Source organism: Citrus clementina, unplaced genomic scaffold (genome assembly GCF_000493195.1).
Source record: "Citrus clementina cultivar Clemenules unplaced genomic scaffold, Citrus_clementina_v1.0 scaffold_3, whole genome shotgun sequence".
Taxonomy (NCBI): domain Eukaryota; kingdom Viridiplantae; phylum Streptophyta; class Magnoliopsida; order Sapindales; family Rutaceae; genus Citrus; species Citrus x clementina.
In genome coordinates this window covers 32,844,506-32,866,243 of record NW_006262339.1, presented here as the reverse complement: position 1 = coordinate 32,866,243, position 21,738 = coordinate 32,844,506, and the positions used below count along the sequence as shown (strand labels likewise).

Genomic DNA, 21,738 nt, shown 5'->3' with positions numbered 1-21,738 from the left:
AAACAAGGGAAAATGGACCATGACACATCAGAACAAGCAAGAGATCCAAGATTATTGGATCTTAAGCTTATCAGGCCCTCTATGTCTAGTTAGGCCATCTAGCATTTTATGTGAACAAGCATTCAGACAAGTTTTTGGAAAAAAGAGATTGGTAATAGAGTGCTGAGACATAGTATGCAATGTGGCATAAAGAATGTGTGTGATAAATCATAGTGTAAAGAGTATTGTGAGCTTTAAAGGAGATTCCTTAGAAATAACACACACACACACAATTAACATCCTACAAATTCCAATATTTCTTTTTCTTTGATCACTTGCTTCTAATTTTAATTAATTTTATCTTTACTCTTCAAAGTTAAAATTTTCATTTTACAGTTGTTTTTTGATTATGGAAATATATAAGCATAATCAATTGCTAAGATACATTCTTCGGATTATGCAACTTTCTTTTTTGTTTATTTTCTCTTGAAGGACCTCACGGTTATTTTATCAACACTTCTTCCTGTGGTCTGCATTTATAATGACAGTAAAGAGCATTCGTCTTTTTCAGTGGGACTAAAGGTAAATATCATTATTGTTATTTATTATTATTATTTTTTATTTTATTCGTTAGTTGGATATTAAAATTCTGTTTTGTTATTTGTGCAAGAAGCCCTTTTTTCTAACTCTTTTATTATTTTTGTTTTTGTGTGTGATGCAGACCTACAATGAAGTTCAGCGCTGTTTTCTGACTGTAGGCTTGGTGTACCCTGATGATTTATTTATGTTCCTTCTGAATGTGAGTATGGTTTCCTTCCTTGCAAACTTGATATCGATGGACTAAAGTTACTCATTGTTTCTATTTCTTTGTCATAATTCTGGATTTGTATATGTTTCTACCAGAAATGCAGGCTAAAGGAAGAACACTTGAGTGTTGGTGCGCTCTATGTTCTAAAGCACCTACTGCCCAGGTTTCTTCCTCATTCCTTCACTTTATAATCTCACTTTTGATTTGCTTGCATGACCTGATTTGCTTGCATTTTCATTGGAGGTCGTCTGAAGCTTGGCACAGCAAACGGCCTTTGCTTCTTGAGGCAGTTAAGTCCTTGCTAGATGAGCAAAATTTAGCTGTCCAAAAGGCTATTTCTGAGGTATATTATTATTAAATGATTTGCCCGTAGTCTCTGCACTCTTAATAGGGTACTACTGATTTTTTCTCCTCAATTTGACATTTGTTGCTTTGGTGGCAGTTGATTGTGGTCATGGCTTCACACTGCTACTTGATTGGTCCTTCTGGAGAGTTGTTTGTTGAGTATCTTGTACGCCATTGTGCTCTGTCAGATCAGAAGAAATATGTTAATGAGAGCTCCAAGGTAGGCTTTGATACAGTTCTGTCCTGTACAAAGAATCCATCTTATCATCCTTAGGGTAAAAGAAATAGTATGTTGAACATTGATTCTTAGGGTGAGTTGTCAGAAGAAATTCAGGTTGTCCAAACGATGGAATCATATTTGTTGAAAGAAAATGAAAAGACTTCGATTTTAGGTTTAATAATCTGTCAATTGGCATACATCAGCATTCAAGGATTGAATTTGGTGCTGACCTCTATTACCTTGAAATATATAATCATCTATTAAATTTATTCATTTCAGAGTGATTAAGCAATTTAATACCAAGCTGTGTTTCCAGGTGAAGATAGGGGCATTTTGTCCAACAGAGCTAAGAGCAATATGTGAAAAAGGCCTTCTTTTGCTAACTATTACAATTCCTGAAATGCAGGTATACCTTATTGTTATATGTGCATTCAATCTCTAATGACGATTTTAGTCTTTTGGGTTTAGAGCTCACCTCAGTCTCATCCACGTTAATTTTTTAAATTGATTACTCATAAAATCACATTTTATTGATATCTTAATCTTTCGCAGCATATTCTTTGGCCTTTTCTGTTAAAGATGATTATTCCACGGGCTTATACCAGTGCAGCAGCCACTGTAAGACCTTCATATATTACATCTTTTATCTTTTAACTTTTAGGCAAATGAATTATATGATAATTTGTGCCTGGGTCTTTGTTGTTTATTGAAAAGTAATTAAAATCAAGGGTTTAATAATTTCATTGGTTATCACCTTGATTTTCAAAATCAATCTGTTAGGTGCATTGAGTGAGTTGACTGTTAACTCATTTTGACAGTGCAAGGTAGTTATCCTCATTTAATGTATAAATGTTTTAGGGAGTCTGACTTGTTTCCCATATTTTTTTTTCTCCCGGTGCATGCCTATTGTTGTTATCTGTGTTTTTCTCGGATCTAATGCTGCTGCCATAATTCGTTTGGGTGGTTATTGGTGCACAACTTTCCTGAATTTTTTTTTTTTTTTAATGTGAAAGGCTGTGGTTCTTACAATTACTGAAACTTCCTTTACATTTATGCTGTCTTTTTTAGGTTTGCAGATGCATCTCAGAATTATGCAGACATAGATCTTCGAGTAGTAATGTCATGCTTAGTGAGTGTAAAGCTCGTGATGATATTCCAAATCCTGAGGTAGAATTTCTTTTGATATGTAGGATGTGTTTTAACTTATTTCCTTGCCTATCACATGAACAGCTATCGGTAATCTAATCTGATATGAATTCAGGAGCTGTTTGCCCGCTTAGTAGTGCTTTTGCATGATCCTCTTGCAAGGGAGCAACAGGCAACTCAGATTTTGATGGTAAGTATCTCGTCTCCTTGATTAGGTTGGTATTTGTTTATACAATGCTCAATTGCAAAACATCATTACCAAAAATTGATTTTGGAAAATGAAAAAGTGCATTATCATCTTGTTTGACTAGTGATATCAGAGCTATTGGCTATGGACTGGATGACTTTACTTTGAAAGATAAAAGCTTGTTTAGTCCTTATATTTTGAGGTTAGTGTCCATTTAGTCCCTATATTTTAAAGAGTACCTCAAAATATCCTTGTCGTTAAATTATTGACATGCCTACGATTATTTTTGTTCCTTTTGGCTTGCTTTTATAGTATTACCCACTTACAATAATATTTCTTTTTTTGGAACATCAATAAAAAGAAAAAAATTAAATTACAAATTTAATCCCAAAAAATAAAATAGAAACAAAAGAATATATATTAATTTTTGTAGAACAATCTGCTAAGTAGTTAATATATTAATTTTTTATCAATGTCCAAAAAGAATTGGTAATTTAATTTTTTTTACAAAATTAATTTTTTAGGTATATGTGAACTTCCACAAAAATTAATATAGATATACTTTTTTTATTTTATTTTTTAGGGTTAAATTGGTAATTTAATTTTTTTATTATTGTCTTGCCTAAAAAAAAAGAAACATTATTGTAAGAAGGTAATATTGTAAAAGCAAGCCAAAAGGAACAAAAAAAATGGCAGGGGTGTCAATAGCTTAACGGCAGGAATGTTTTGAGATATTTTTAAAAATACAGAGATTAAACTGGCGTACTCATGAAATAGGGACTAAACTTGTTTTTACCCTTTGAATATCTCCTTGATTTTATATTTGTTTATTAGATTGGGCCTATTTCTTCCCCTTCAATTATCCTTAAGAGTAATATTAAAAAAAAAATTACCCTTAGAGTAGTGTCTCTTTTTCACATTAGAGGTATACTTCTGTTACTTATTTTTTTCATTTAAAATTGTGACCATTAATAAAAAGAATTCTGTGTTGTTATTGCATCTGACATTGCATGAATAAAGTAGAGACTGCAGAGTAAAATAGTCTTTGCATGAATTAAATAGAGATTACAGGGTTGATTTTTCTTCCCTAAATTCTTTAATATGATCCTCTTCCTTTTGATTTTTCTACTTTTTATCTCTCTAGGTTTTCTGTTTATATCGTTTCCTGTTTCTCGAAACAAAAATTTGATGAGCAATCGTTCAAGTTATTGGTTAAATTCCTTATTGCTTAGGTTGTAGCAGTTTCATTTCTATAGAAGTATAATTTTTTTAATAAAAAACTGGATGTCATTTTTGGTGCAGGTGCTTTATTATTTGTCACCTCTCTTTCCAACGAATATCGACTTATTTTGGCAAGATGAGGTATGCCATTGTTTATGTATCAGGTGAACATGAACAGATTGTGAGAAATGGAGATTCATGTTTGAGTCGGTGTTTCTGTTGAAAACTAATAGTTATGGTCATTGGTCATTTATGGATTACCGTTGAGCAACCATGAAAGTAGTTTGTAATTGTTGTATGCCTAATTTCATTGTAAGTTCCTATGGACACCGGTTGGAAGTAGGAATAACTCAGTTAATTTAGTTGCCAGATTGATGTCTTCAAGAATATTATAACAATTATTTTTTTACTTCTACCATTAATGCTGAAGCTGCTATTTCAGTTTCTATTCGTATCTCCTGATCATGATTTACATATGAAGAAAATGATTGTACTTTTGAATTTAATTGGTTGTCATCTTTGGTAAGCTCTAGATTCCAAAAATGAAGGCGTATGTTAGTGACACAGAAGACCTAAAGCTGGATCCTTCGTACCAGGAGACTTGGGATGACATGATCATCAATGTAAGACACTATTTAAAGCATCGTTGGACTCCTGTTTTGAGTTTCTGGTGGAGATCATATAATCTGTATTTAAACTCCTATGATTTTGTTCATTACTTCGTTTATTAATTATTAGTAATTTCAAAATTTGAATGGGGAGCGGGTTGGGGAATTTGCGGAAGTCTTCATTAAATTCCATTTATCGCCTATTAATAAATTCTCTCCTTTTGTAAAATATACGCAAGCAAAATTAAATCAATGGCCCTCTGCTATGGTAATTATTGCTGATTTGTCTCATTGATGTTTGTTCACAGTTTCTTGCAGAATCTTTAGACGTGGTTCAAGAAACTGATTGGTTGATTTCTCTTGGAAATGCTTTCACTGAACAATATGTACTTTATACGCCTGACGATGATCATTCAGCTCTTCTTCATCGGTATAAGTTCCTTGAATTTGCCTTCTTAAATTATTCAAAAGCAGTATAGTATATAGAGCTGCTTGTTCCAGAAAGAAATTATTTCTTCTTTCCATTAAAGTTGCAGTTGTGTTTTGAATGATGTGATATCTTGTGTATTTTTGATTCATGAAAGATCAGGTTTATACAAATTTGCTAAAATTGTGTGTTAAATAATTCCTGAAAAAAATTTGGCTGTTATCATAATTATCGTTATACTAAATAAGCAGGAATTGTGATTTTTCATATGTGTGTGTGTTTTTGTATACCAAGGGTACAGTTGGCTTGGCTTCTTGTACTGGAAGCAAGAGGTCAATGGTTCAATCCCTTATGCATCAATCTTGGAGGGGGGTAAATTTAACTTGGGGTGAGTGGGTATGGGTGCCTGTTCTGTCAACCTGTTTCTGTCTCCTCTAAAATCATTGGAATACACTATTGAGCATTTCATTTTCATGCTCTTCTGGGAATAGGCTGGAATAGCTGTTTGACTTTTAATGATTCTTTATGTCATTGCCGTTAAGATTCCTTCATTTTTTGCTCCTGTTTGGATGTTGCTTGAAATCTGACTGTAAAGGGCTTGTAGACATGCTAACTTGTCATGTACATACAGAAATTAAGAATTTGGAAATAATATTCTAGATTAACAAAATTATCCCGTATTCTTTTATGCACCTTTAAACATATCGAAGACACCTTTAATGATTGGATACAAACCTCTTTGCTATATAGGATCGAGGTAGAAATGTGACACAAAAAATTAGGATGTCATGAAGATTTCGTCTCTTCTAGTATGCATGGTGCCCTTCAATTTAATGAACCAATTAGGGATGTTTGCTTTTTATAGCGTCACCTGTTACAGTTGTTCTGGTATGCGTCTGTTTATGATATATTGATATGTACCCTTAGTTATATGTGTGTGTAGTTAGTATTCAACTGGAAGTGTAAACTTATGTTACCGCAGGCACGTTGGTTTCCTGTTCCTATTTTCTTTGCTGTTGTAACTCTGTCTATCTGCAAATATCTATATACTTCCCTTGCTGTTGTCAATCCAAAGTCATAGAATAGAATGCTCATATCGTATTGCCATTTATATTTTCTGTTTCAGATGCTTGGGTATTCTTCTTCAGAAAGTAGCTGACAGGAATTATGTCTGTGATAAGATTGATTGGATGTACAAACAAGCCAATATTTCTATTCCAGCAAACAGGCTGGGTTTGGCAAAAGCTATGGGATTGGTAAGTTTGAATTTCAATAACTACACTGTATCTTTTTCCTCACACCCCCCCCCAAACACACTTCCACGTTTATGATTAGTTCTTGGGTTCCTTCCAGGTTGCAGCATCCCACTTGGATGCTGTGTTGGAAATGCTCAAAGGCATTCTGGATAACATTGGGCAAAGTCTTTTCCAGAGGTGGGTGTGGCAGATTTCTTTGATATTGTATACATGGACTGATCTGGCTCCTCCCTTCCCCTGCAATTTGCTTTTGGGTTTAGAAAGATTCTTTCTATCTGAGCTCTCGCTTCTCTTTTAGGTTCAATCTTGATATTGGAACCTCTTAAGCTCATAATATATAGTCTATGTTTATTGGATGCCATACAGTGTCTGGTAAAGAACCTGCTTATAATGCATATTTTTTATATGTTTGCTGGATGCCATACAGTTATTCTACATTTTGCAATTCATTGCACATATGACATCATTTTGAAAACTTTGGTTCTTCACATATTGCAGATTGTTATCTTTCTTCTCCGACAGTTATAGAATGGAAGAATCTGATGATATACATGCTGCTTTGGCTCTAATGTATGGATATGCTGCAAAATATGCTCCATCAACGGTTATTGAAGCCAGAATTGATGCCCTTGTTGTACGTCACTTTTCATTTCAGTTCTTTATGAGTTGACCAAGATATTCATATGAATTAATGTGTTGAGGAGTCCCACGGTGATTGGAGATAGGGATCAACACAACCTTAGTTAATTAAGTTTCCTTACCTGAGCACCATCTTTCAGTTTGCTCAACTTACTGTTATCTGAGGTGTTCTTTTGTCTCCATTATCAATTGAGACAAGAAATAGAGATATGTTAATTGCACACATTTTGGTTAAATTATTTTGGAGCTCCTGCTATCTCTGATTATTAGTAGTTCATGCATTTTTTTTTTCTGATTGTCATTGCTGGAAAGGTCTTATTGCTCTTTTCTTGGGTGAAACATACTCAAGAGGTCTATTCACAACCTGTAATTGATTCTGTTATGCAAAGGTTTTTTCACGGCCATATAAAATAATTTGAAGAAAAGTATGAGAAGTTTTTTGACAGCTATATAAAATATTTTGGGAAAAAAAAAATATGCGTAATGAAGAAAGTTATTTTAGTCAGTTGGATTCTTCATGCCTTAAATATCTAAGAACTGAATGCCATCCATGTAGCTTATGGTTTAACATCCTGCACTGCTGTTTCCACTTGACTAGTTGTGCGGCCGCTTCATATGATAGATGGAACAGTTATGTATTTCTCTTGCTTACAGGGCACAAACATGCTTTCAAGGCTTCTTCACGTACGCCACCATACAGCAAAGCAGGCTGTTATCACTGCCATTGATCTTCTAGGTTTGTGTTCTGTTTGCTACTGTCTTTTATTTGCATTTGGTGTGATAGAGTAAGAATTTTCATATATTTGTCTTCTAACTCATACTGCAATGCCCCATTATTTGACAATTGACTTTTCAGTGCTATTATTTTCTCGAATGCTTGATATTTTCTCTTAAGAGTCATCACTTTACAAGCACACTAATGGTATTATGGAGCAGTTAAAAATGTTGTATGTGGTCACTCTTAGTTTATGATTTTGAGTAGATTAGATTTCAGCTAGCCTTGAGATTTTATTTTTGGAAGTACCTGGTGACTGAATGGGTGTGTAGTCACGGATTGGGTGCATGTAAATATGAGGAAGTGAAAGAGTAGTTTTGGGCTATACAAGTTTTGCACTAGACACGTATGCAACAAATTGAAAGGCAATTGCCCAGAAGTTGAAGAAAGGTTCTGCGTATGCTGGAGCAATTTTAGTATCAGACTAATACAGTTCAATGTCACATAATTATGTGCCTCCAACTCATCCGAGTTTAGTTTTTCCTCATTGCTGGTAGGATATCTCAATGCATGAACTAAAAAGTCAACTGCTGAAGATCGGCAGCAACTTTCGTCGCAAAACTTAGAATAGTAATAGAGTTGAACAAAGTGCAATCCAAATGTATAAATTAGATATTCTGCCAATAAAACTATGCATTAATGTGCTCTGTGTTGAAGTTAAAGGTTTGCTTTGCATTGCATGTGAAGTACTGTGAAGAAAAGAAATCTTCTATAGGTTAACTGTAGGGTAAAGTGGAAAAGGAAAACCCCTGAAACTCCTTAATGGTTCTGAGGTGGTGTTTGAAGAAAGGAAAATATACGGGAATGGAAACGTAAATGTAATGGGGAATGGAAAGAAAATTTGATTCCACTGTTTGGTTTGTAAAAGGAATTGCAGTGGGAAAAGAATAAACTATAATTTGGTTGGACACAAATACCCTTCATGATTTATTTTTTATCTTTGGTTAACAATACACGATTTAATTAATCTAATCTGAGATTGCTAATATTATGATAATTTTCATGTTTCTTTAGTTGATCAATTGAAGTGAATGTTTCCCATCTTTAACACCTTTTTCATTTATATGTTAATTTTATAACACATATTTTATTATCTGTTAATTTTACCTTTAAATTCGATTTGATTCTTTTTAAAATTTACAATATAGATCATCAACATATTTAATAATTTGATGTTCAATATTAGCAATGAATGAAAAACTGGAAACTGTGAGAAGCTGCTTTTTCGAGGGAGAGAGAGAGAGAGAGAGATTAGGGACAAGCAGAATGGAACGTTCATTGGAATCCAAATTTCATTCCTTTTTCCCTGTGGATTCCGTCCAACCAATGATCACCTAGGGGAAAAGCAAGGGAACTGCATTTACGTTGTCTTGGGCAAATGCTTGCTGGCTCAATAATTTTATTTATATTATCATTAATTTTAGTTGTATTATTTGTTGTACTCAATATTGTGAAAATGATACATAAGATATCATACAGTTTGGAATGGTGCTTGTGCAGGCCGTGCTGTTATTAATGCTGCTGAAAATGGTGCGTCATTCCCTCTGAAAAAAAGAGACCAGTTACTGGACTATATATTAACTTTGATGGGTCGAGAAGAAAATGATAGTTTTGCTGATTCAAGTATTGAACTTCTACATACTCAGGTATGTTAATTTTTGGGAAATTGTTGCATATTGAAGTGGCAATATGCTTTCAAATTAACTGTAATTTTTTTTTTTTTTTGGTTTTTTGTGGTTACTCCTTAAGGCCCTTGCTCTCAGTGCCTGTACTACCTTGGTTACCGTGGAGCCAAAACTGACTATTGAAACAAGAAATCATGTGATGAAGGTATATCTTTTGGGTATTTATTGTTTGCATGCTTGATGTACATATATGTATGCATTTACCTTGTTCTGAGTTTTACGATGAAAATTTTGGCAGGCCACCTTAGGGTTCTTTGCTTTACCAAATGATCCAATAGATGTTGTCAATCCTCTAATAGACAACCTTATCACTCTCTTATGTGCGATTCTTCTAACAAGGTATTCTTGAACTGGAAGATATATGTTTTCTGAATTACTTTTTTGAATTGCTTACTATTTGGGAAAACATCACATATTAGTTTGATTTATATGCGTGATTTAACTACATCCGTTTTTAGAGATATAAGCTGTGTTCTATTTGATAGATTTATGATGTTAAATTTCTAAGATATTACTACCTCAAGCATGCTTTAGTTTCACCATGTGATCATTTAGTATTATTATGATTGGAGAGAGGGCAGTTTTAAGCTTTCTGAAGAAAAGGAGGCTGTATGGTGAATAGATGGAGCAAGATCTTTAAATAGGAATATTTCTATAGAATGCTAGGAATCCCTTAGCCATCCAAGTGTGACCCTCTTTTCTCAATTCAAGACTGACAATATGGCATAAAAGATGGAATAAATGGAAGAGGAAATTGCGGTTCCAGTTTATGTCTTGTCTCACCATACATTCTTCTAAAGGCCCAAAAATAGTATTTATGTGTACATCTTGTCTGGTTTACAGAGGATATGAGCTGTTTTCGGGGCTGTTTAGTGTATAAGAATACTTCCAATTTTTTTTGTGTACTTCTGTACAACTCTACTTACCCTCTTGTGAGGTTGTTTTTTTGCTTTCCTCGCAGACCTTGGTTTGTGATTATACTCTCTTTTCTTTCTATTAATGTTTCTGTTCAAATAAATAAAGGTGGCAGAGCACATGTACAAAACACAAAGACATAATCGCAATTTATTGTATTTGATTAATGTGATAGGGCGATTTGCGAACAAGACTTTTTGGTACAATTGACTTTCATACCATGTTAAGTAACTTGTATGCAAAATCCAGTGATAATATTGAAGCTTTAACTGACAAAATGGTAGTTTTGTTCTAAATGAGCATAAGGGTATTGACTGGATATCTATTTCCTACTTTTCATAATCTCTCTGTCTTTGACATGATCTCCACTTTCTTTTTGTTATTTCATTTGACAGCATAATTTCTCTCTTTATTTTATGTGTGGTATAATCTCTCTTGCTTCTGATGGATAGATTTTCTGGGTGTATTTTTATATAGAATTGTTTTTCCTCTGTTTTCTGTTCTGGTGGATTGGTGCACAGATATTCTGTACAATTTTATTTGTTTCCTATCCAAAATAAGTGAGTGAAAACTTTTATTTTAATTTTCCTTAGTTGCTTTTATTCTTTACTTTTCTCAACTTTTCACCTCCATAGAACTAATATATGCATAGCCACAGAAGTGCATCTTTATAGAAATATTTTTGCATATCTATGTTCATTTATTCTATAGGACTATGTGATCCCTCTTCTAACTGGCAAAACATATGACATTTAGTGGAGAGGATGGCAGGAGTCGAGCAGACCAGCTATTACACATTTTGAGACAAATTGACCAGTATGTTTCTTCACCTGTTGAGTATCAGAGGAGGAGGAGTTGTCTTGCGGTTTATGAGATGCTTCTTAAGTTTCGGACACTCTGTGTTATTGGCTATTGTGCGTTGGGTTGCCATGGAAGTTGCACGCACATAAAGCAAATTGACCGTGCTGTACTGGGGAATTTTTCAAACTTACCATGTAATTGTTCTTTGTTTTTTAATAACAAATTACCTCTTTAATGCTTTCTGCCAACTGTCCAACTATACTTCTTTTGTTGTTCTTTTACTGACGCCATTCTTTTTATTTATTTATTTATTTTCAATCATTCAGCGGCATATGTATTGCCAAGTCGTGAAGCCCTGTGTCTGGGGAATAGGGTCATAATGTATCTTCCTCGTTGTGCAGACACTGATTCTGAAGTTAGAAAAATTTCTGCTCAGGTATGGAAATTTGTCGGCAGTTATCATGGTCTATGAAGTAAATACTGTATGGCTAAGCATGTGCAATCATTTTTATGTGAAGTTCATGAGCTTTATAAGTATTTTATACAAAACTTAAATTCTTCCTATTCTTTGGACAGATTCTTGATCAACTCTTTAGCATCTCTCTTTCACTCCCAAGGCCTGTTGGTTCCAGTTCTGGTATAGATTTAGAATTGTCCTATGGCGCTTTGTCCTCCCTTGAGGATGTTATTGCTATCTTGAGAAGTGTAAGTACATCACGATCATGTTTGTTTTAACAAAGTCTTGTTTTCTTATATTTGCTGTTTTAAAGTATTGGAGAGTGAAAATGTGACATATTGGTAATTTTTGAGTTCCTTTTTTTCTGTATATTCAGGATGCTTCTATTGATCCATCTGAGGTGTTTAACAGAATTGTTTCCTCTGTCTGTATTTTATTGACGAAGGATGAGGTATGTTTTATTTTTCTTAAATATGGTTTACAAATTTGCAGAAGAATGTGGCATCTTCATGTTGTTTTTTAATTTCTTGAAGCTTGTCGCCACCTTGCATAGTTGTACCACAGCTATATGTGATAGGACCAAACAGTCAGCTGAAGGGGCTATTCAAGCTGTCGTTGAGTTTGTTACAAAGAGAGGAAACGAGCTGAGTGAAACTGATGTTTCAAGGTTTCTAGTTTATAAATTTAGTAGAAATAGTTCTAGACTCAAGCTTTTAACTGTGATCTGTAAGTATTTCTTGGTAAGGGTGATTATCTCTGTGTCTCCAGGACGACCCAGTCTTTACTCTCTGCTGCAGTGCATATAACTGACAAACATTTGCGGTTGGAAACTCTTGGGGCTGTATCTTTTTTTGCTCAAAAACTTGAATCTGTTGTACCTTCACAAGTGCAAGTTTTAATTTCTGTTTGTTTTTATCTTACTTAGCTTGTTGATTCAGCTGTGGGTCCTTTTGTCTACTGCTGAATCTTTGACATGTATATCCTTAACTGTAAATAGATTTCTTGTCTAGCGGAGAACACCAATTCAAAAATTGTTTTCAATGAAGTATTAGCTACCGCTGGAAAGGATATAGTCACAAAGGACATATCTAGACTACGAGGTGGCTGGCCAATGCAGGATGCCTTCCATGTGAGTCCACTTTGATTTTGGGGTTGAAGATCATTGCTCTATTCTTGAGTAGCTTCTTATTCTTAATCTCATTTTTATTTTAATTCAAGTGTAAAGCAATTGAACAAGTTTTGAATGATACTTGTTCAATTTGCTGCCACCTTAAATCTGAAGATATTACATTGCATGGTAAATCATTATGACTGCTGATCGCTCAAAGTTCTTCTTTGTGGAATGAAAGAAGAATTTAGAGTAGCTGAAGAATTTCACTGTCACACTCAATAGCTTACCATTCTCTCTTTCTGTCTCTCAAGAAAAACCTTTAAATTGTTTGGAAAGATGTTAGGCACTAGAGCACAGATACAGTTTCTTTGGTAACGTTTGACCAACGAGAAAAATTGCATCCAAGAATTGATTTGTTTAAGAAATTGAAAAAAAAATTACTTATTAAAATATTTTTTTTGGCTTCGCTACAAAATTTGCAACGATCTGTTTAATGTCTAAGCAAGCTGGCCTATAGTTTAAAAATACTTAAAAGTCTCTTTTATCTTTTTAATTTCCTCTCTTTGTTATTTTTCCATTTTTTAAGAAAAATCTCAATATCAATTTACACAACCTATACCAACTAATATTAACATTTATATTTATTTACATCCTGCTTTTCATATAGGCCTTCTCCCAACATGCTGTTCTTTCTTTTTTGTTCTTGGAGCATCTCATATCTGCCCTTAACCAGACTCCTTTCGTTAAGGGTGATATGGAGAAAGGAGACTATTCAAGTCATTCTGCTGATACTTGGATAGATGATGACATTTTGCAAGCTGCTATTCTAGCTCTCACTGCCTTTTTCAGGTTTCATTTTGCATTCAGTAATTTTACATGATCTGACTTTTTAAAGCATTTTTATTTAAAATTCTAAGTTGTAGGGGCGGTGGTAAAGTCGGTAAGAAAGCTGTTGAAAAAAGTTATGCTCCTGTACTTGCTGCACTCACACTCCAATTGGGAAGTTGTCATGGTCTAGCCAGTTCTGGTCAGCATGAACCATTACGGTTAGTGCTATAACTTCTTTTTGTTTCTAAAAATATCTTCGTTAAATATTCAAATCTTATTCTCAGAAAAAGATTTCCTTCAAATAAATACCTTTGCCCAACCTATGCAGAGCTATATTAACTTCATTTCAGGCTTTTTGTGAATGTGTTGGGGACCTTGAAATGAGAAAGGTACATGACTTATAGATACTGCTTCTATTTGCCTTCAAGTATTTTGTTTATTAAAAAAAAAAAAAACTGACGTTGAAATAAGATTGAACTTTTATCTGCAGATTTTGGCTAGAGATGGGGAGCAAAATGATAAAGAGAAGTGGATTAATCTTATTGGAGATGTAGCTGGCTGCGTCTATATAAAGAGACCAAAAGAGGTAATGTGAGACAACTCGGATATTGTGCATTTTGTTCAACATCTTTTTTGCTTTCTATTTTTTTGGGTGGTGTCTGCTTGAGAATGACAACTTTTAAATGTTAACGGCCAAGAACTGTACTTGAGCTCCAATTTGTGTTCTCCTTCATGTGCAAGGAACTCATGTCATGTTAAGTCTTGCTTAGCCTGAAAGATCATGCTGACTTGGCCATATGAGCTCTATATCAACAATAGTTGTAAAGCTCAAATAGAAAGAAAATAACGTATGAGCTCACTTGGACCAAGTACGAAGGCTTCCTGCATGCTTTACTAAAAGTTTGTGAATTAGTTTCAATTCAAAGCCAATTTTTGACAAAAATTCATGAAACTCTTTGCTTTTGTGGAGTTTTACAACTTAACATAAGAGCTACTTCCTTTTCAATGTGATTCTGTTTAATACAAATTTAATGTGTAAATGTATAAAGGTTGGTTAGACAAAAGGAAGAATTCAAAAGAGAGAGAAAAGTGGGAGGAGATAGAAAATAGTGAGAAAGGAAAGAACTATGGTAGAAAGGATGTAGGTCATTGTTGGGTTTTTTTTTTGGTTGGGGGGGTGGGGTGTGAAGAGATAGGAAAATATTAGAGATGAAAGAGAAGGAAAAGGGAACAGAAAAGAGATGGGGAGATAGCAATCATATTCATAAACAAATCATAATTTCAATCCATTTAGATGTGGGTAATGGCAACGTAATGCGCTTTTCTCTGTTGAGCGATTGGTTCTCTTCTATAGGCCATGCTCAACAAGGAATGCCTCAGTTTCTTCTTTCACCCCCGGTCAATTGCAGTTGGAATTTCCACTTTAAAAGGAGAGTGAAATTCAGGAGTTTTCAGATCTTATGGAGATGGTTGACGGCCGTTATAATTGATGAAATGAAGGGAGATAGAAGACCTTGGAAACTTGAGGCTGTCGGGTAGTATTCTTGTAACCCTTTATCTGGAAGTTGTCAGATAAGAATTCAAATGTGATCTTCAACCAATGCAATAATCAATATGTTATGGAGGTAAAATCCTTCAAAGATTCAATTTTTTTCTTGGGCATTAGCTCCTGGAAAATATGAATACAGCTGATTTTTTGCAAAGAAATTTCCCAAGCAGAAGCCTTTTCCATCTTTCCATCCGCTGTGTCCTTTATAGGAGTGATGATAAATGACAGCTCATGTCATTCTGCACTGCGCAATTGCATCTTCTTTGTGGTCAAATCTTTATGGCAAAGCTAAGATTTTCTTGGCTATTCCAAGAACTTGTAAAGATTTTCTAATGGAAATTTGTATGTTTCGGTTAGGGAAAGAAAACCAAATGGTTGGAAATCTGCTGTCTCAGACTCTTAGGCTTATCATGAATGACATGATGATATAGAAACAAACGCATCCTTTAAGATAAGATGGGGGAAGAAGACAGTCCTTAATCGGACAAGATTCAATTTTTTGCTTCCCTTTGGGTCTACACTTGAAAGGACTTTCAAGACATATCCTCATTATTTTTTATTATTTCTGTGCAGTTCTTTTAGTTCAGTTCAGTTGGGAGGCTGTTGCAAAATGAAAAAATGCTACATACCCAAAAAATTTTCCCAAAATGCCCATCCCGAATGAGGTTGCATTGATCCTATATATGATGGAATGGTGCGCTATATTACATTGAAATTTATGAAAATTCATCGACAACTTGATGAATGCCACATCACATCACACTTCATTCCAGATGAAACTTATGGAATAACATTTTGGATATGTAGCCTGACTCATAAATATTCTTGTTAGGTTTCTTTCAATTCCTTGTCCAGGTTATAGATCTTCTGAGTTCTTGGGAGTTTAAGTTGCAGGAGCGGAGCTTGTCCATGGCTAGTTTAGACGAGTGTACCCAATTGTCTAGTTTTGTTCCCCTTGTAAAGTTGTTTTTGGCTTCTTCTGGACATTTGGACCACCTTTCTAGTTCCCTTCACATATTCATTTATTCTAATGATTTTAATGAAAAAAGAAATGAAAAACATAAGCTCAGAAAAGAGATCAGGATAGTACAGGCAAAAGAACCAAATCTACTTCAAATAAATAATATAAATCTTACTTAGGTAAGAAAACCAAAGTAGAAAAACTTATCTAAACCCAACAATTGATAATGTGACTGAAATACATAAAACCATGAATTCCTACAATATCATACATTCCAAATAATTATTAAAATTATTGTTTGCTACAAAAGTTTTAGTCTGGAACAATTTTTTCCCCCCAAATTGGAATTGTTTGGTATGAAGCTCATAAAGAAATATTATTGTAACACCGACATCGAACTTCTTTGACATGTTGGTGCAACCATTCCTTAGTTGTGGAATCATCACATAACTACTTAACAATCACGTGATGGTGTTGGAAAACTTTTTGAAATTTCATATTTGTTCTCTTATGGTTGATGCTTCCAGGTTCAAACTATATGCCTAATTTTGACTAAATCCATAAACCGACAACAAAGATTTCAAAGGGAAGCAGCAGCTGCAGCACTATCAGAGTTTGTCCGCTATAGGTTTGTATAGAATGATCTACTCTTGAAATATTTTCTGTCAACTTGCTTCATTTAATTTTATTCTTTTGTGCTTGTATAGAATATCTATTTAAATTAACTGGCTCCATATTGCTACCATGTTGTTATTCTACATGAAGTCTTTTTCTCCATTTTCCATCCTCTCCTCATTTGATTTCTATTTTTCTTCTAATCCTTGTCAATCAGTTTCATATTAGTAAGAATCTACTAAATTAGAATGATCTCTATGTTGAGCTGGGGTGTTGAACTTCCTAAGTTGATATTTTATGTCCTTAACAGCAAGGCATCAATGCTCTTCCCTGTTTGGAGATTGATGCTGTTGAGAATATATTTTGTGTTTTGACATTGGGCATGAAATAGCTCAATTTGTTTGTTCAGTTAACTGGGTTTATATCTATTAAGCTTAGGCTTTTAGATTTTGTGTGTGTGTGTTATCTAGTGCAGACTGATGTACTTTTTGAAGATGTAACTTTCTTAACTTGTGGGCATGTAGTTCTTTTTTATTTGAGTTATTCACTCTTTTTCTTTGAGGTAATTTTACTTTGATGTCTCTGTGTGATCTTTGCATTTTCAACTTTTAAACTAGCCATACTAGTTTGGCATTGGAGATGAAATCATGTTTTGTTTTCACATGTATGTGAACTCTGCCCAATACCTGCTCATTGGTTGATGGGCAAGCACCGCATGGATGCTTGTCTCTCTAATTTTTTTAGTTTCATGTTCTAGATTTTACCCATGTTTTCAATTACTTATTTGCTTAGCTTTTTTGATGGTCCAGTGGTGGGTTTGATTCCCTATTAGAACAGATGGTTGAAGCATTGTGTCGGCATGTATCGGATGAATCTCCTACTGTCAGAGGCCTTTGTTTAAGAGGACTTGTGCAGGTGCAATATATTGAGAAACTCACTCTTTATATTCGTTTTTGTTTGTAGTGGCTGATGATATTGGGTCTTTTCTGCTAGAAAGTTCATTTGAGGTTTGTAAATATAGACATGCATGCACATACATACTGTCACATCAGAAGCAGGGAAACTGGCAGTTTCTGGGTGAATTTTATGTTTCATTTGGTGCTGTGACTGATAGACATGTTTAATTCTCAATATTAAGTATTAACCTGTCTGTTGTTATGCTGTCTCTATGCCTTACGAAAAATGGATTTCCATTATATGTCTTCTGCAGATACCATCAATCCACATTCATCAGTACGCAACTCAAGTCCTTAGTGTGATATTGGCTTTGCTTGATGATTTAGATGAATCAGTGCAGCTAACTGCAGTTTCATGCTTGCTGACGGTGATTCTCTCTCTCACTTTCCGTCATTTGCTCTCTCTCTAGTGTGTATGCGCTGCATGCCCTTACATGCAGGCATGCATAATTTTTTTTTTTTTTAATAATAGGAGACAAAATATATCATCCGTGTGTTTCTCTTCGTTTTTAAGTTCTTATGTTTCTTATCCTGTTATCTAGATTCATTTGGTTACTGTTCTTTATATTTTTCTTTTGGTCTTAGATTCTCAAGTCATCATCCAAAGATGCCGTGGAACCAATTTTGCTAAACCTTTCTGTGCGGCTCCGCAATCTTCAAGTACGTTTCCTTTGATAATGTTTCTATGAAATATATTGTATTTAGGTTTTTATCATTGTAGCTGGATTTCATCAATAATCTGCTCCTAGATGCATGGATTGAACAGGAAATTATCTCATTAAACTTGTAGTTGTATTCAAGTTGGGGGATCCAGTCTTGACCGAAGCTTAAGCTGTTAGCTCAGGGTCCAAGAGTTGTAATTAAACTGTAATAATGAAACTTAATTCTCAAGAACATCAAACAATGAATATGGTGTTGACTTAATATCTTGTGCTGAATCACAACATTGTAACTGCACCACCAAATGATTATCACAGAAGAAAATTTCCTCCAACATAAAGACTTAATGGGAAAGTATAGATCATTAATAAGTGTAATAGAAAGTATAAATACCACATTTTGAACATGATCCAATCATATAGCATGCTGAAAGATTGATTTTTGTGCTGTTAATACTTACATTTATTCCAATGATGGTAGAATCCAAATATTATCAGATGAAACTATAGTTGTCTTTTAGCTTTTCATATGCATCCACCTCAGGACCTAAAGTCAGTGTCTGCCTGGGTCAGCTGTCACATGATGTGGATTTATGAAAACATGAGATTGGTTGATTACTTTTCATGAATATAATGCTGCATGTTGTTTTGAATGGTGCTGATTTTATTTATCTAATCAAATGATTAATGGACCTGTTATCTGCAAAAGGTAAGCATGAATGTTAAGATGCGACGAAACGCCTTTGCAGCATTTGGGGCGCTGAGCAACTTTGGAGTTGGGTCACAGCAGGAGGCATTTCTCGAGCAGGTTTCTTGCGTTTTCCGATATTTTTCTCAAAGAATAATCTAATGCATTACTTCCTCTCTTTGTATTATATAGGTTTCAGATTTAGGAATCCATGGTAGAAGATTATTGCTTATGTAGGATATATATATACATATATATTGAGAATTTTTATATCAGGTATTAGAGTTTAGATACCATTATTCAGGCTTTTTCAGTTTTTCTATAAGGTGAAGTGGACAAGACTGATTGTTATTCAGCATGGTTTGAAAACTTATTTCACCAAGACGTGTTGTTTCGGAATCTTGAAAAAGCCCTCCACTCTATTAACTAAACTGCAATAGAGATTATGATGTCCTGTGTGGGATCCATACAAGCCTGTTGACTAAATTCAGCTATATACAGTATGTGAGGGAGTCTGCCTTTTAGGCTCATTCTAATTTGCTTATAAATTTTAAGAGGTGAGCCGGCCATTATTAGTACTCTTTTATATATTATTCAAAGAGTATTTTCTGTCAATATTGTCGTTTGAATTAGATGAACAAGTTTAGCAGCACTGGATTGAATGGCTTTTTTTGGAGTGAATAAATTGTTTACATATATAACAATGGCGTTTCAATTGTTGAATTGATAACGCTGGAGGATCATTCTTGATAAATCAAGAATTACATATTCCACGTCTGTTAGAGTTGTTGTTAGTGACGACCAATGAACATAAGACAACTCAACTGCGAAATATACTCTATCAGCACTTATATTTAAAAAAAAAATACTCTTATTAGAATAAAATGTTAAAATAATGAATCTATATTTATTTGGTAAACTTTGTTTTTCCTCCCTCTTTATCCTTTTCTTATCACTAGTAGAATATCATAATTTACATGCTTTGATTTCTTTTCTCTAGTTACATATGATAAAGCTAATGTAACTGGATACATGTCTTTTTCTCATTTAACTTTTCAGCTAATCTAACTTAATTATTTGCAGATACATGCTATGCTGCCACGCTTGATTTTGCATATATATGACGATGATCTTAGTGTTAGACAGGCTTGCCGAGTAAGTGACTATCAGCATTTTCTACTTTTTGTACAACACTTATTGGGAAAAGCTTTGACACAATACTTGTTTGTTTAATGAATAGAATACTCTTAAACAAGTTGCTCCCTTTATGGAAATAGGAGTGTATGGTATCTTCAACTCACATTGTTTTAATTCTGATCATAGGTATGTACAATCTTAAATGAGAAGATATGTTCAAAATTTATCTCTTGTGCTCCATTTTAATTATCCTTTTGTTTTTCATTTCTTCAGAAGCGACTATGAAACTTTTGTAAGAGATCTCACCAGGCAGTTTGTGCAGCACTTTCCATCCCGAATTGATAGTTATATGGGATCAACAATACAGGTTTGCATTTTTCTGATAACGGATTTTTTTTTTCTTTTTTTTTTTAACTTACTGATTGCAATGCCTACTTCCTCTGTTTTATCTTTACATTATGTTAGACAAAGGAGGATCTGTCTCCTCAATATTTGTTGGATTTTTTGTCTTTGCAATCGCTCCTCAACCACCTCTCTCTCTCTCTCTCTCTCACTCTCTACACTGCTATTATAATAATAATTTCTATTATTTTGCAAGTGTAATGACATAAGAATGACAATGATTCAGGCTTTTGAAGCACCATGGCCCATCATTCAGGCGAATGCAATTTACTTCTCCAGTAGCATTCTCTGTCTTTGTGATGATCAACACATCTTATCTCTTTTCTATACTCAGGTCATTCTCAGATATTTTTACCTTCAATTGTGAGTTATAGTGAAAAGAATCATACTTAATGAAAAATATCTTTATTCAGGTGTTTGGATTGTTGGTGGTGAAGCTGAGTCGGTCAGCAGATGCAATTGTTAGAGCAACGTGCTCTTCATCACTTGGCTGGTTACTTAAATCAATTAACTCCCATTCTTGGAGATCAACTCGACTTGAGCGTGTGGAATCATTTCGGTGGGGTTACGAGTCCGAGTCTACTAAAAAGTAGCTGTGTACAAGATTATAAGTGAAAATGACACTGTTGATATTGACTCTGATCGGAATGGAATGAGAACACAGTGCCGGCATTGTTGTATCAGGTGAAACTAAAAGCAATGCACTTTGGCAAAGCGTGGGAAGATAATTGCATTGATCTACCCTTGCATAAAATGTTGTAAATCTCTACAGTTGTGGAGTCATTTGTTGTAAAGCTTTGTAAGTAATGGCTTTGTATATTAATAGTCATTGTTGTAATTGGTTGTTTGCACTTTCAGGGTGTTTGTTGTTATAGTTGAGTGTGTGTATTTATATTGTTGTAGAGTGGAGAGGCTTAACACCTTTGTCTTCACACGATTAAAGTAAGTTTCATGGAGAGCTTATTAGTGAATTACTTATTCATTTATTTGCCTCTTTTTTTGTTTGGAAAAGAAAGTAAGCTTTTCATTCAACTAAAACCAACAGTATCCAATACTATATGTATGTCTGCTGGAATTGTATCTTTCCAGACTGCAGATGTATCATTCTCTAAAGCGAATTTTGCTACAGAATGGGCATGAGCATTATAGTTTCTAGGGACAAAGAAATTTAACATTTTGAAATTCCTTTTTGAGATACTGGATACTTGAAACGATCCAGTGAATTGTTGCTTTGCTGTCTTTTGTGTTGTTTACAAGCTCCACCAACTCTCTGCAATCTAATTCAATGATCAAGGAAGATGAGACTACTATTTTGGCCACCTGTAAGCCTCATTCAATAGCTTCAGCTTATGCAATACTAACA

At 34.2% G+C, this 21,738-nt stretch overlaps 1 protein-coding gene across 9 annotated transcripts in view; it reads left to right on the top strand.

Annotated features, from left to right (window-relative positions):
* The window catches only part of LOC18048089 (protein SHOOT GRAVITROPISM 6), a 30,778-nt gene extending 9,417 nt beyond the window's left edge, over positions 1 to 21,361 (top strand). For 4 of the 9 annotated variants that reach the window (XM_024186918.1, XM_024186919.1, XM_024186917.1 and 1 more), the window contains 40 exons: positions 472 to 561; positions 701 to 778; positions 883 to 950; positions 1,031 to 1,130; positions 1,230 to 1,352; positions 1,669 to 1,758; positions 1,905 to 1,970; positions 2,421 to 2,519; positions 2,614 to 2,688; positions 3,988 to 4,047; positions 4,440 to 4,529; positions 4,823 to 4,944; positions 6,068 to 6,197; positions 6,295 to 6,374; positions 6,696 to 6,831; positions 7,491 to 7,572; positions 9,112 to 9,257; positions 9,361 to 9,441; positions 9,535 to 9,635; positions 10,968 to 11,206; positions 11,339 to 11,448; positions 11,589 to 11,717; positions 11,846 to 11,920; positions 12,003 to 12,136; positions 12,238 to 12,310; positions 12,467 to 12,598; positions 13,248 to 13,429; positions 13,504 to 13,626; positions 13,737 to 13,797; positions 13,899 to 13,994; positions 16,446 to 16,546; positions 17,343 to 17,448; positions 17,744 to 17,857; positions 18,075 to 18,149; positions 18,858 to 18,956; positions 19,920 to 19,991; positions 20,077 to 20,159; positions 20,247 to 20,340; positions 20,602 to 20,709; positions 20,789 to 21,361. In XM_024186918.1, the coding sequence (XP_024042686.1) occupies positions 472 to 561; positions 701 to 778; positions 883 to 950; positions 1,031 to 1,130; positions 1,230 to 1,352; positions 1,669 to 1,758; positions 1,905 to 1,970; positions 2,421 to 2,519; positions 2,614 to 2,688; positions 3,988 to 4,047; positions 4,440 to 4,529; positions 4,823 to 4,944; positions 6,068 to 6,197; positions 6,295 to 6,374; positions 6,696 to 6,831; positions 7,491 to 7,572; positions 9,112 to 9,257; positions 9,361 to 9,441; positions 9,535 to 9,635; positions 10,968 to 11,206; positions 11,339 to 11,448; positions 11,589 to 11,717; positions 11,846 to 11,920; positions 12,003 to 12,136; positions 12,238 to 12,310; positions 12,467 to 12,598; positions 13,248 to 13,429; positions 13,504 to 13,626; positions 13,737 to 13,797; positions 13,899 to 13,994; positions 16,446 to 16,546; positions 17,343 to 17,448; positions 17,744 to 17,857; positions 18,075 to 18,149; positions 18,858 to 18,956; positions 19,920 to 19,991; positions 20,077 to 20,159; positions 20,247 to 20,340; positions 20,602 to 20,709; positions 20,789 to 20,968 (4,203 nt within the window). In that variant the 3' untranslated portion in view covers positions 20,969 to 21,361. Of the gene's footprint in view, positions 1 to 471; positions 562 to 700; positions 779 to 882; positions 951 to 1,030; positions 1,131 to 1,229; positions 1,353 to 1,668; positions 1,759 to 1,904; positions 1,971 to 2,420; positions 2,520 to 2,613; positions 2,689 to 3,987; positions 4,048 to 4,439; positions 4,530 to 4,822; positions 4,945 to 6,067; positions 6,198 to 6,294; positions 6,375 to 6,695; positions 6,832 to 7,490; positions 7,573 to 9,111; positions 9,258 to 9,360; positions 9,442 to 9,534; positions 9,636 to 10,967; positions 11,207 to 11,338; positions 11,449 to 11,588; positions 11,718 to 11,845; positions 11,921 to 12,002; positions 12,137 to 12,237; positions 12,311 to 12,466; positions 12,599 to 13,247; positions 13,430 to 13,503; positions 13,627 to 13,736; positions 13,798 to 13,898; positions 13,995 to 14,762; positions 15,273 to 16,445; positions 16,547 to 17,342; positions 17,449 to 17,743; positions 17,858 to 18,074; positions 18,150 to 18,857; positions 18,957 to 19,919; positions 19,992 to 20,076; positions 20,160 to 20,246; positions 20,341 to 20,601; positions 20,710 to 20,788 lie in introns of those variants that run through there. The other 5 variants (XM_024186921.1, XM_024186922.1, XM_006442419.2 and 2 more) reach the window with 3 other exon arrangements.
* The last annotated feature ends 377 nt before the right edge of the window (positions 21,362 to 21,738 follow it).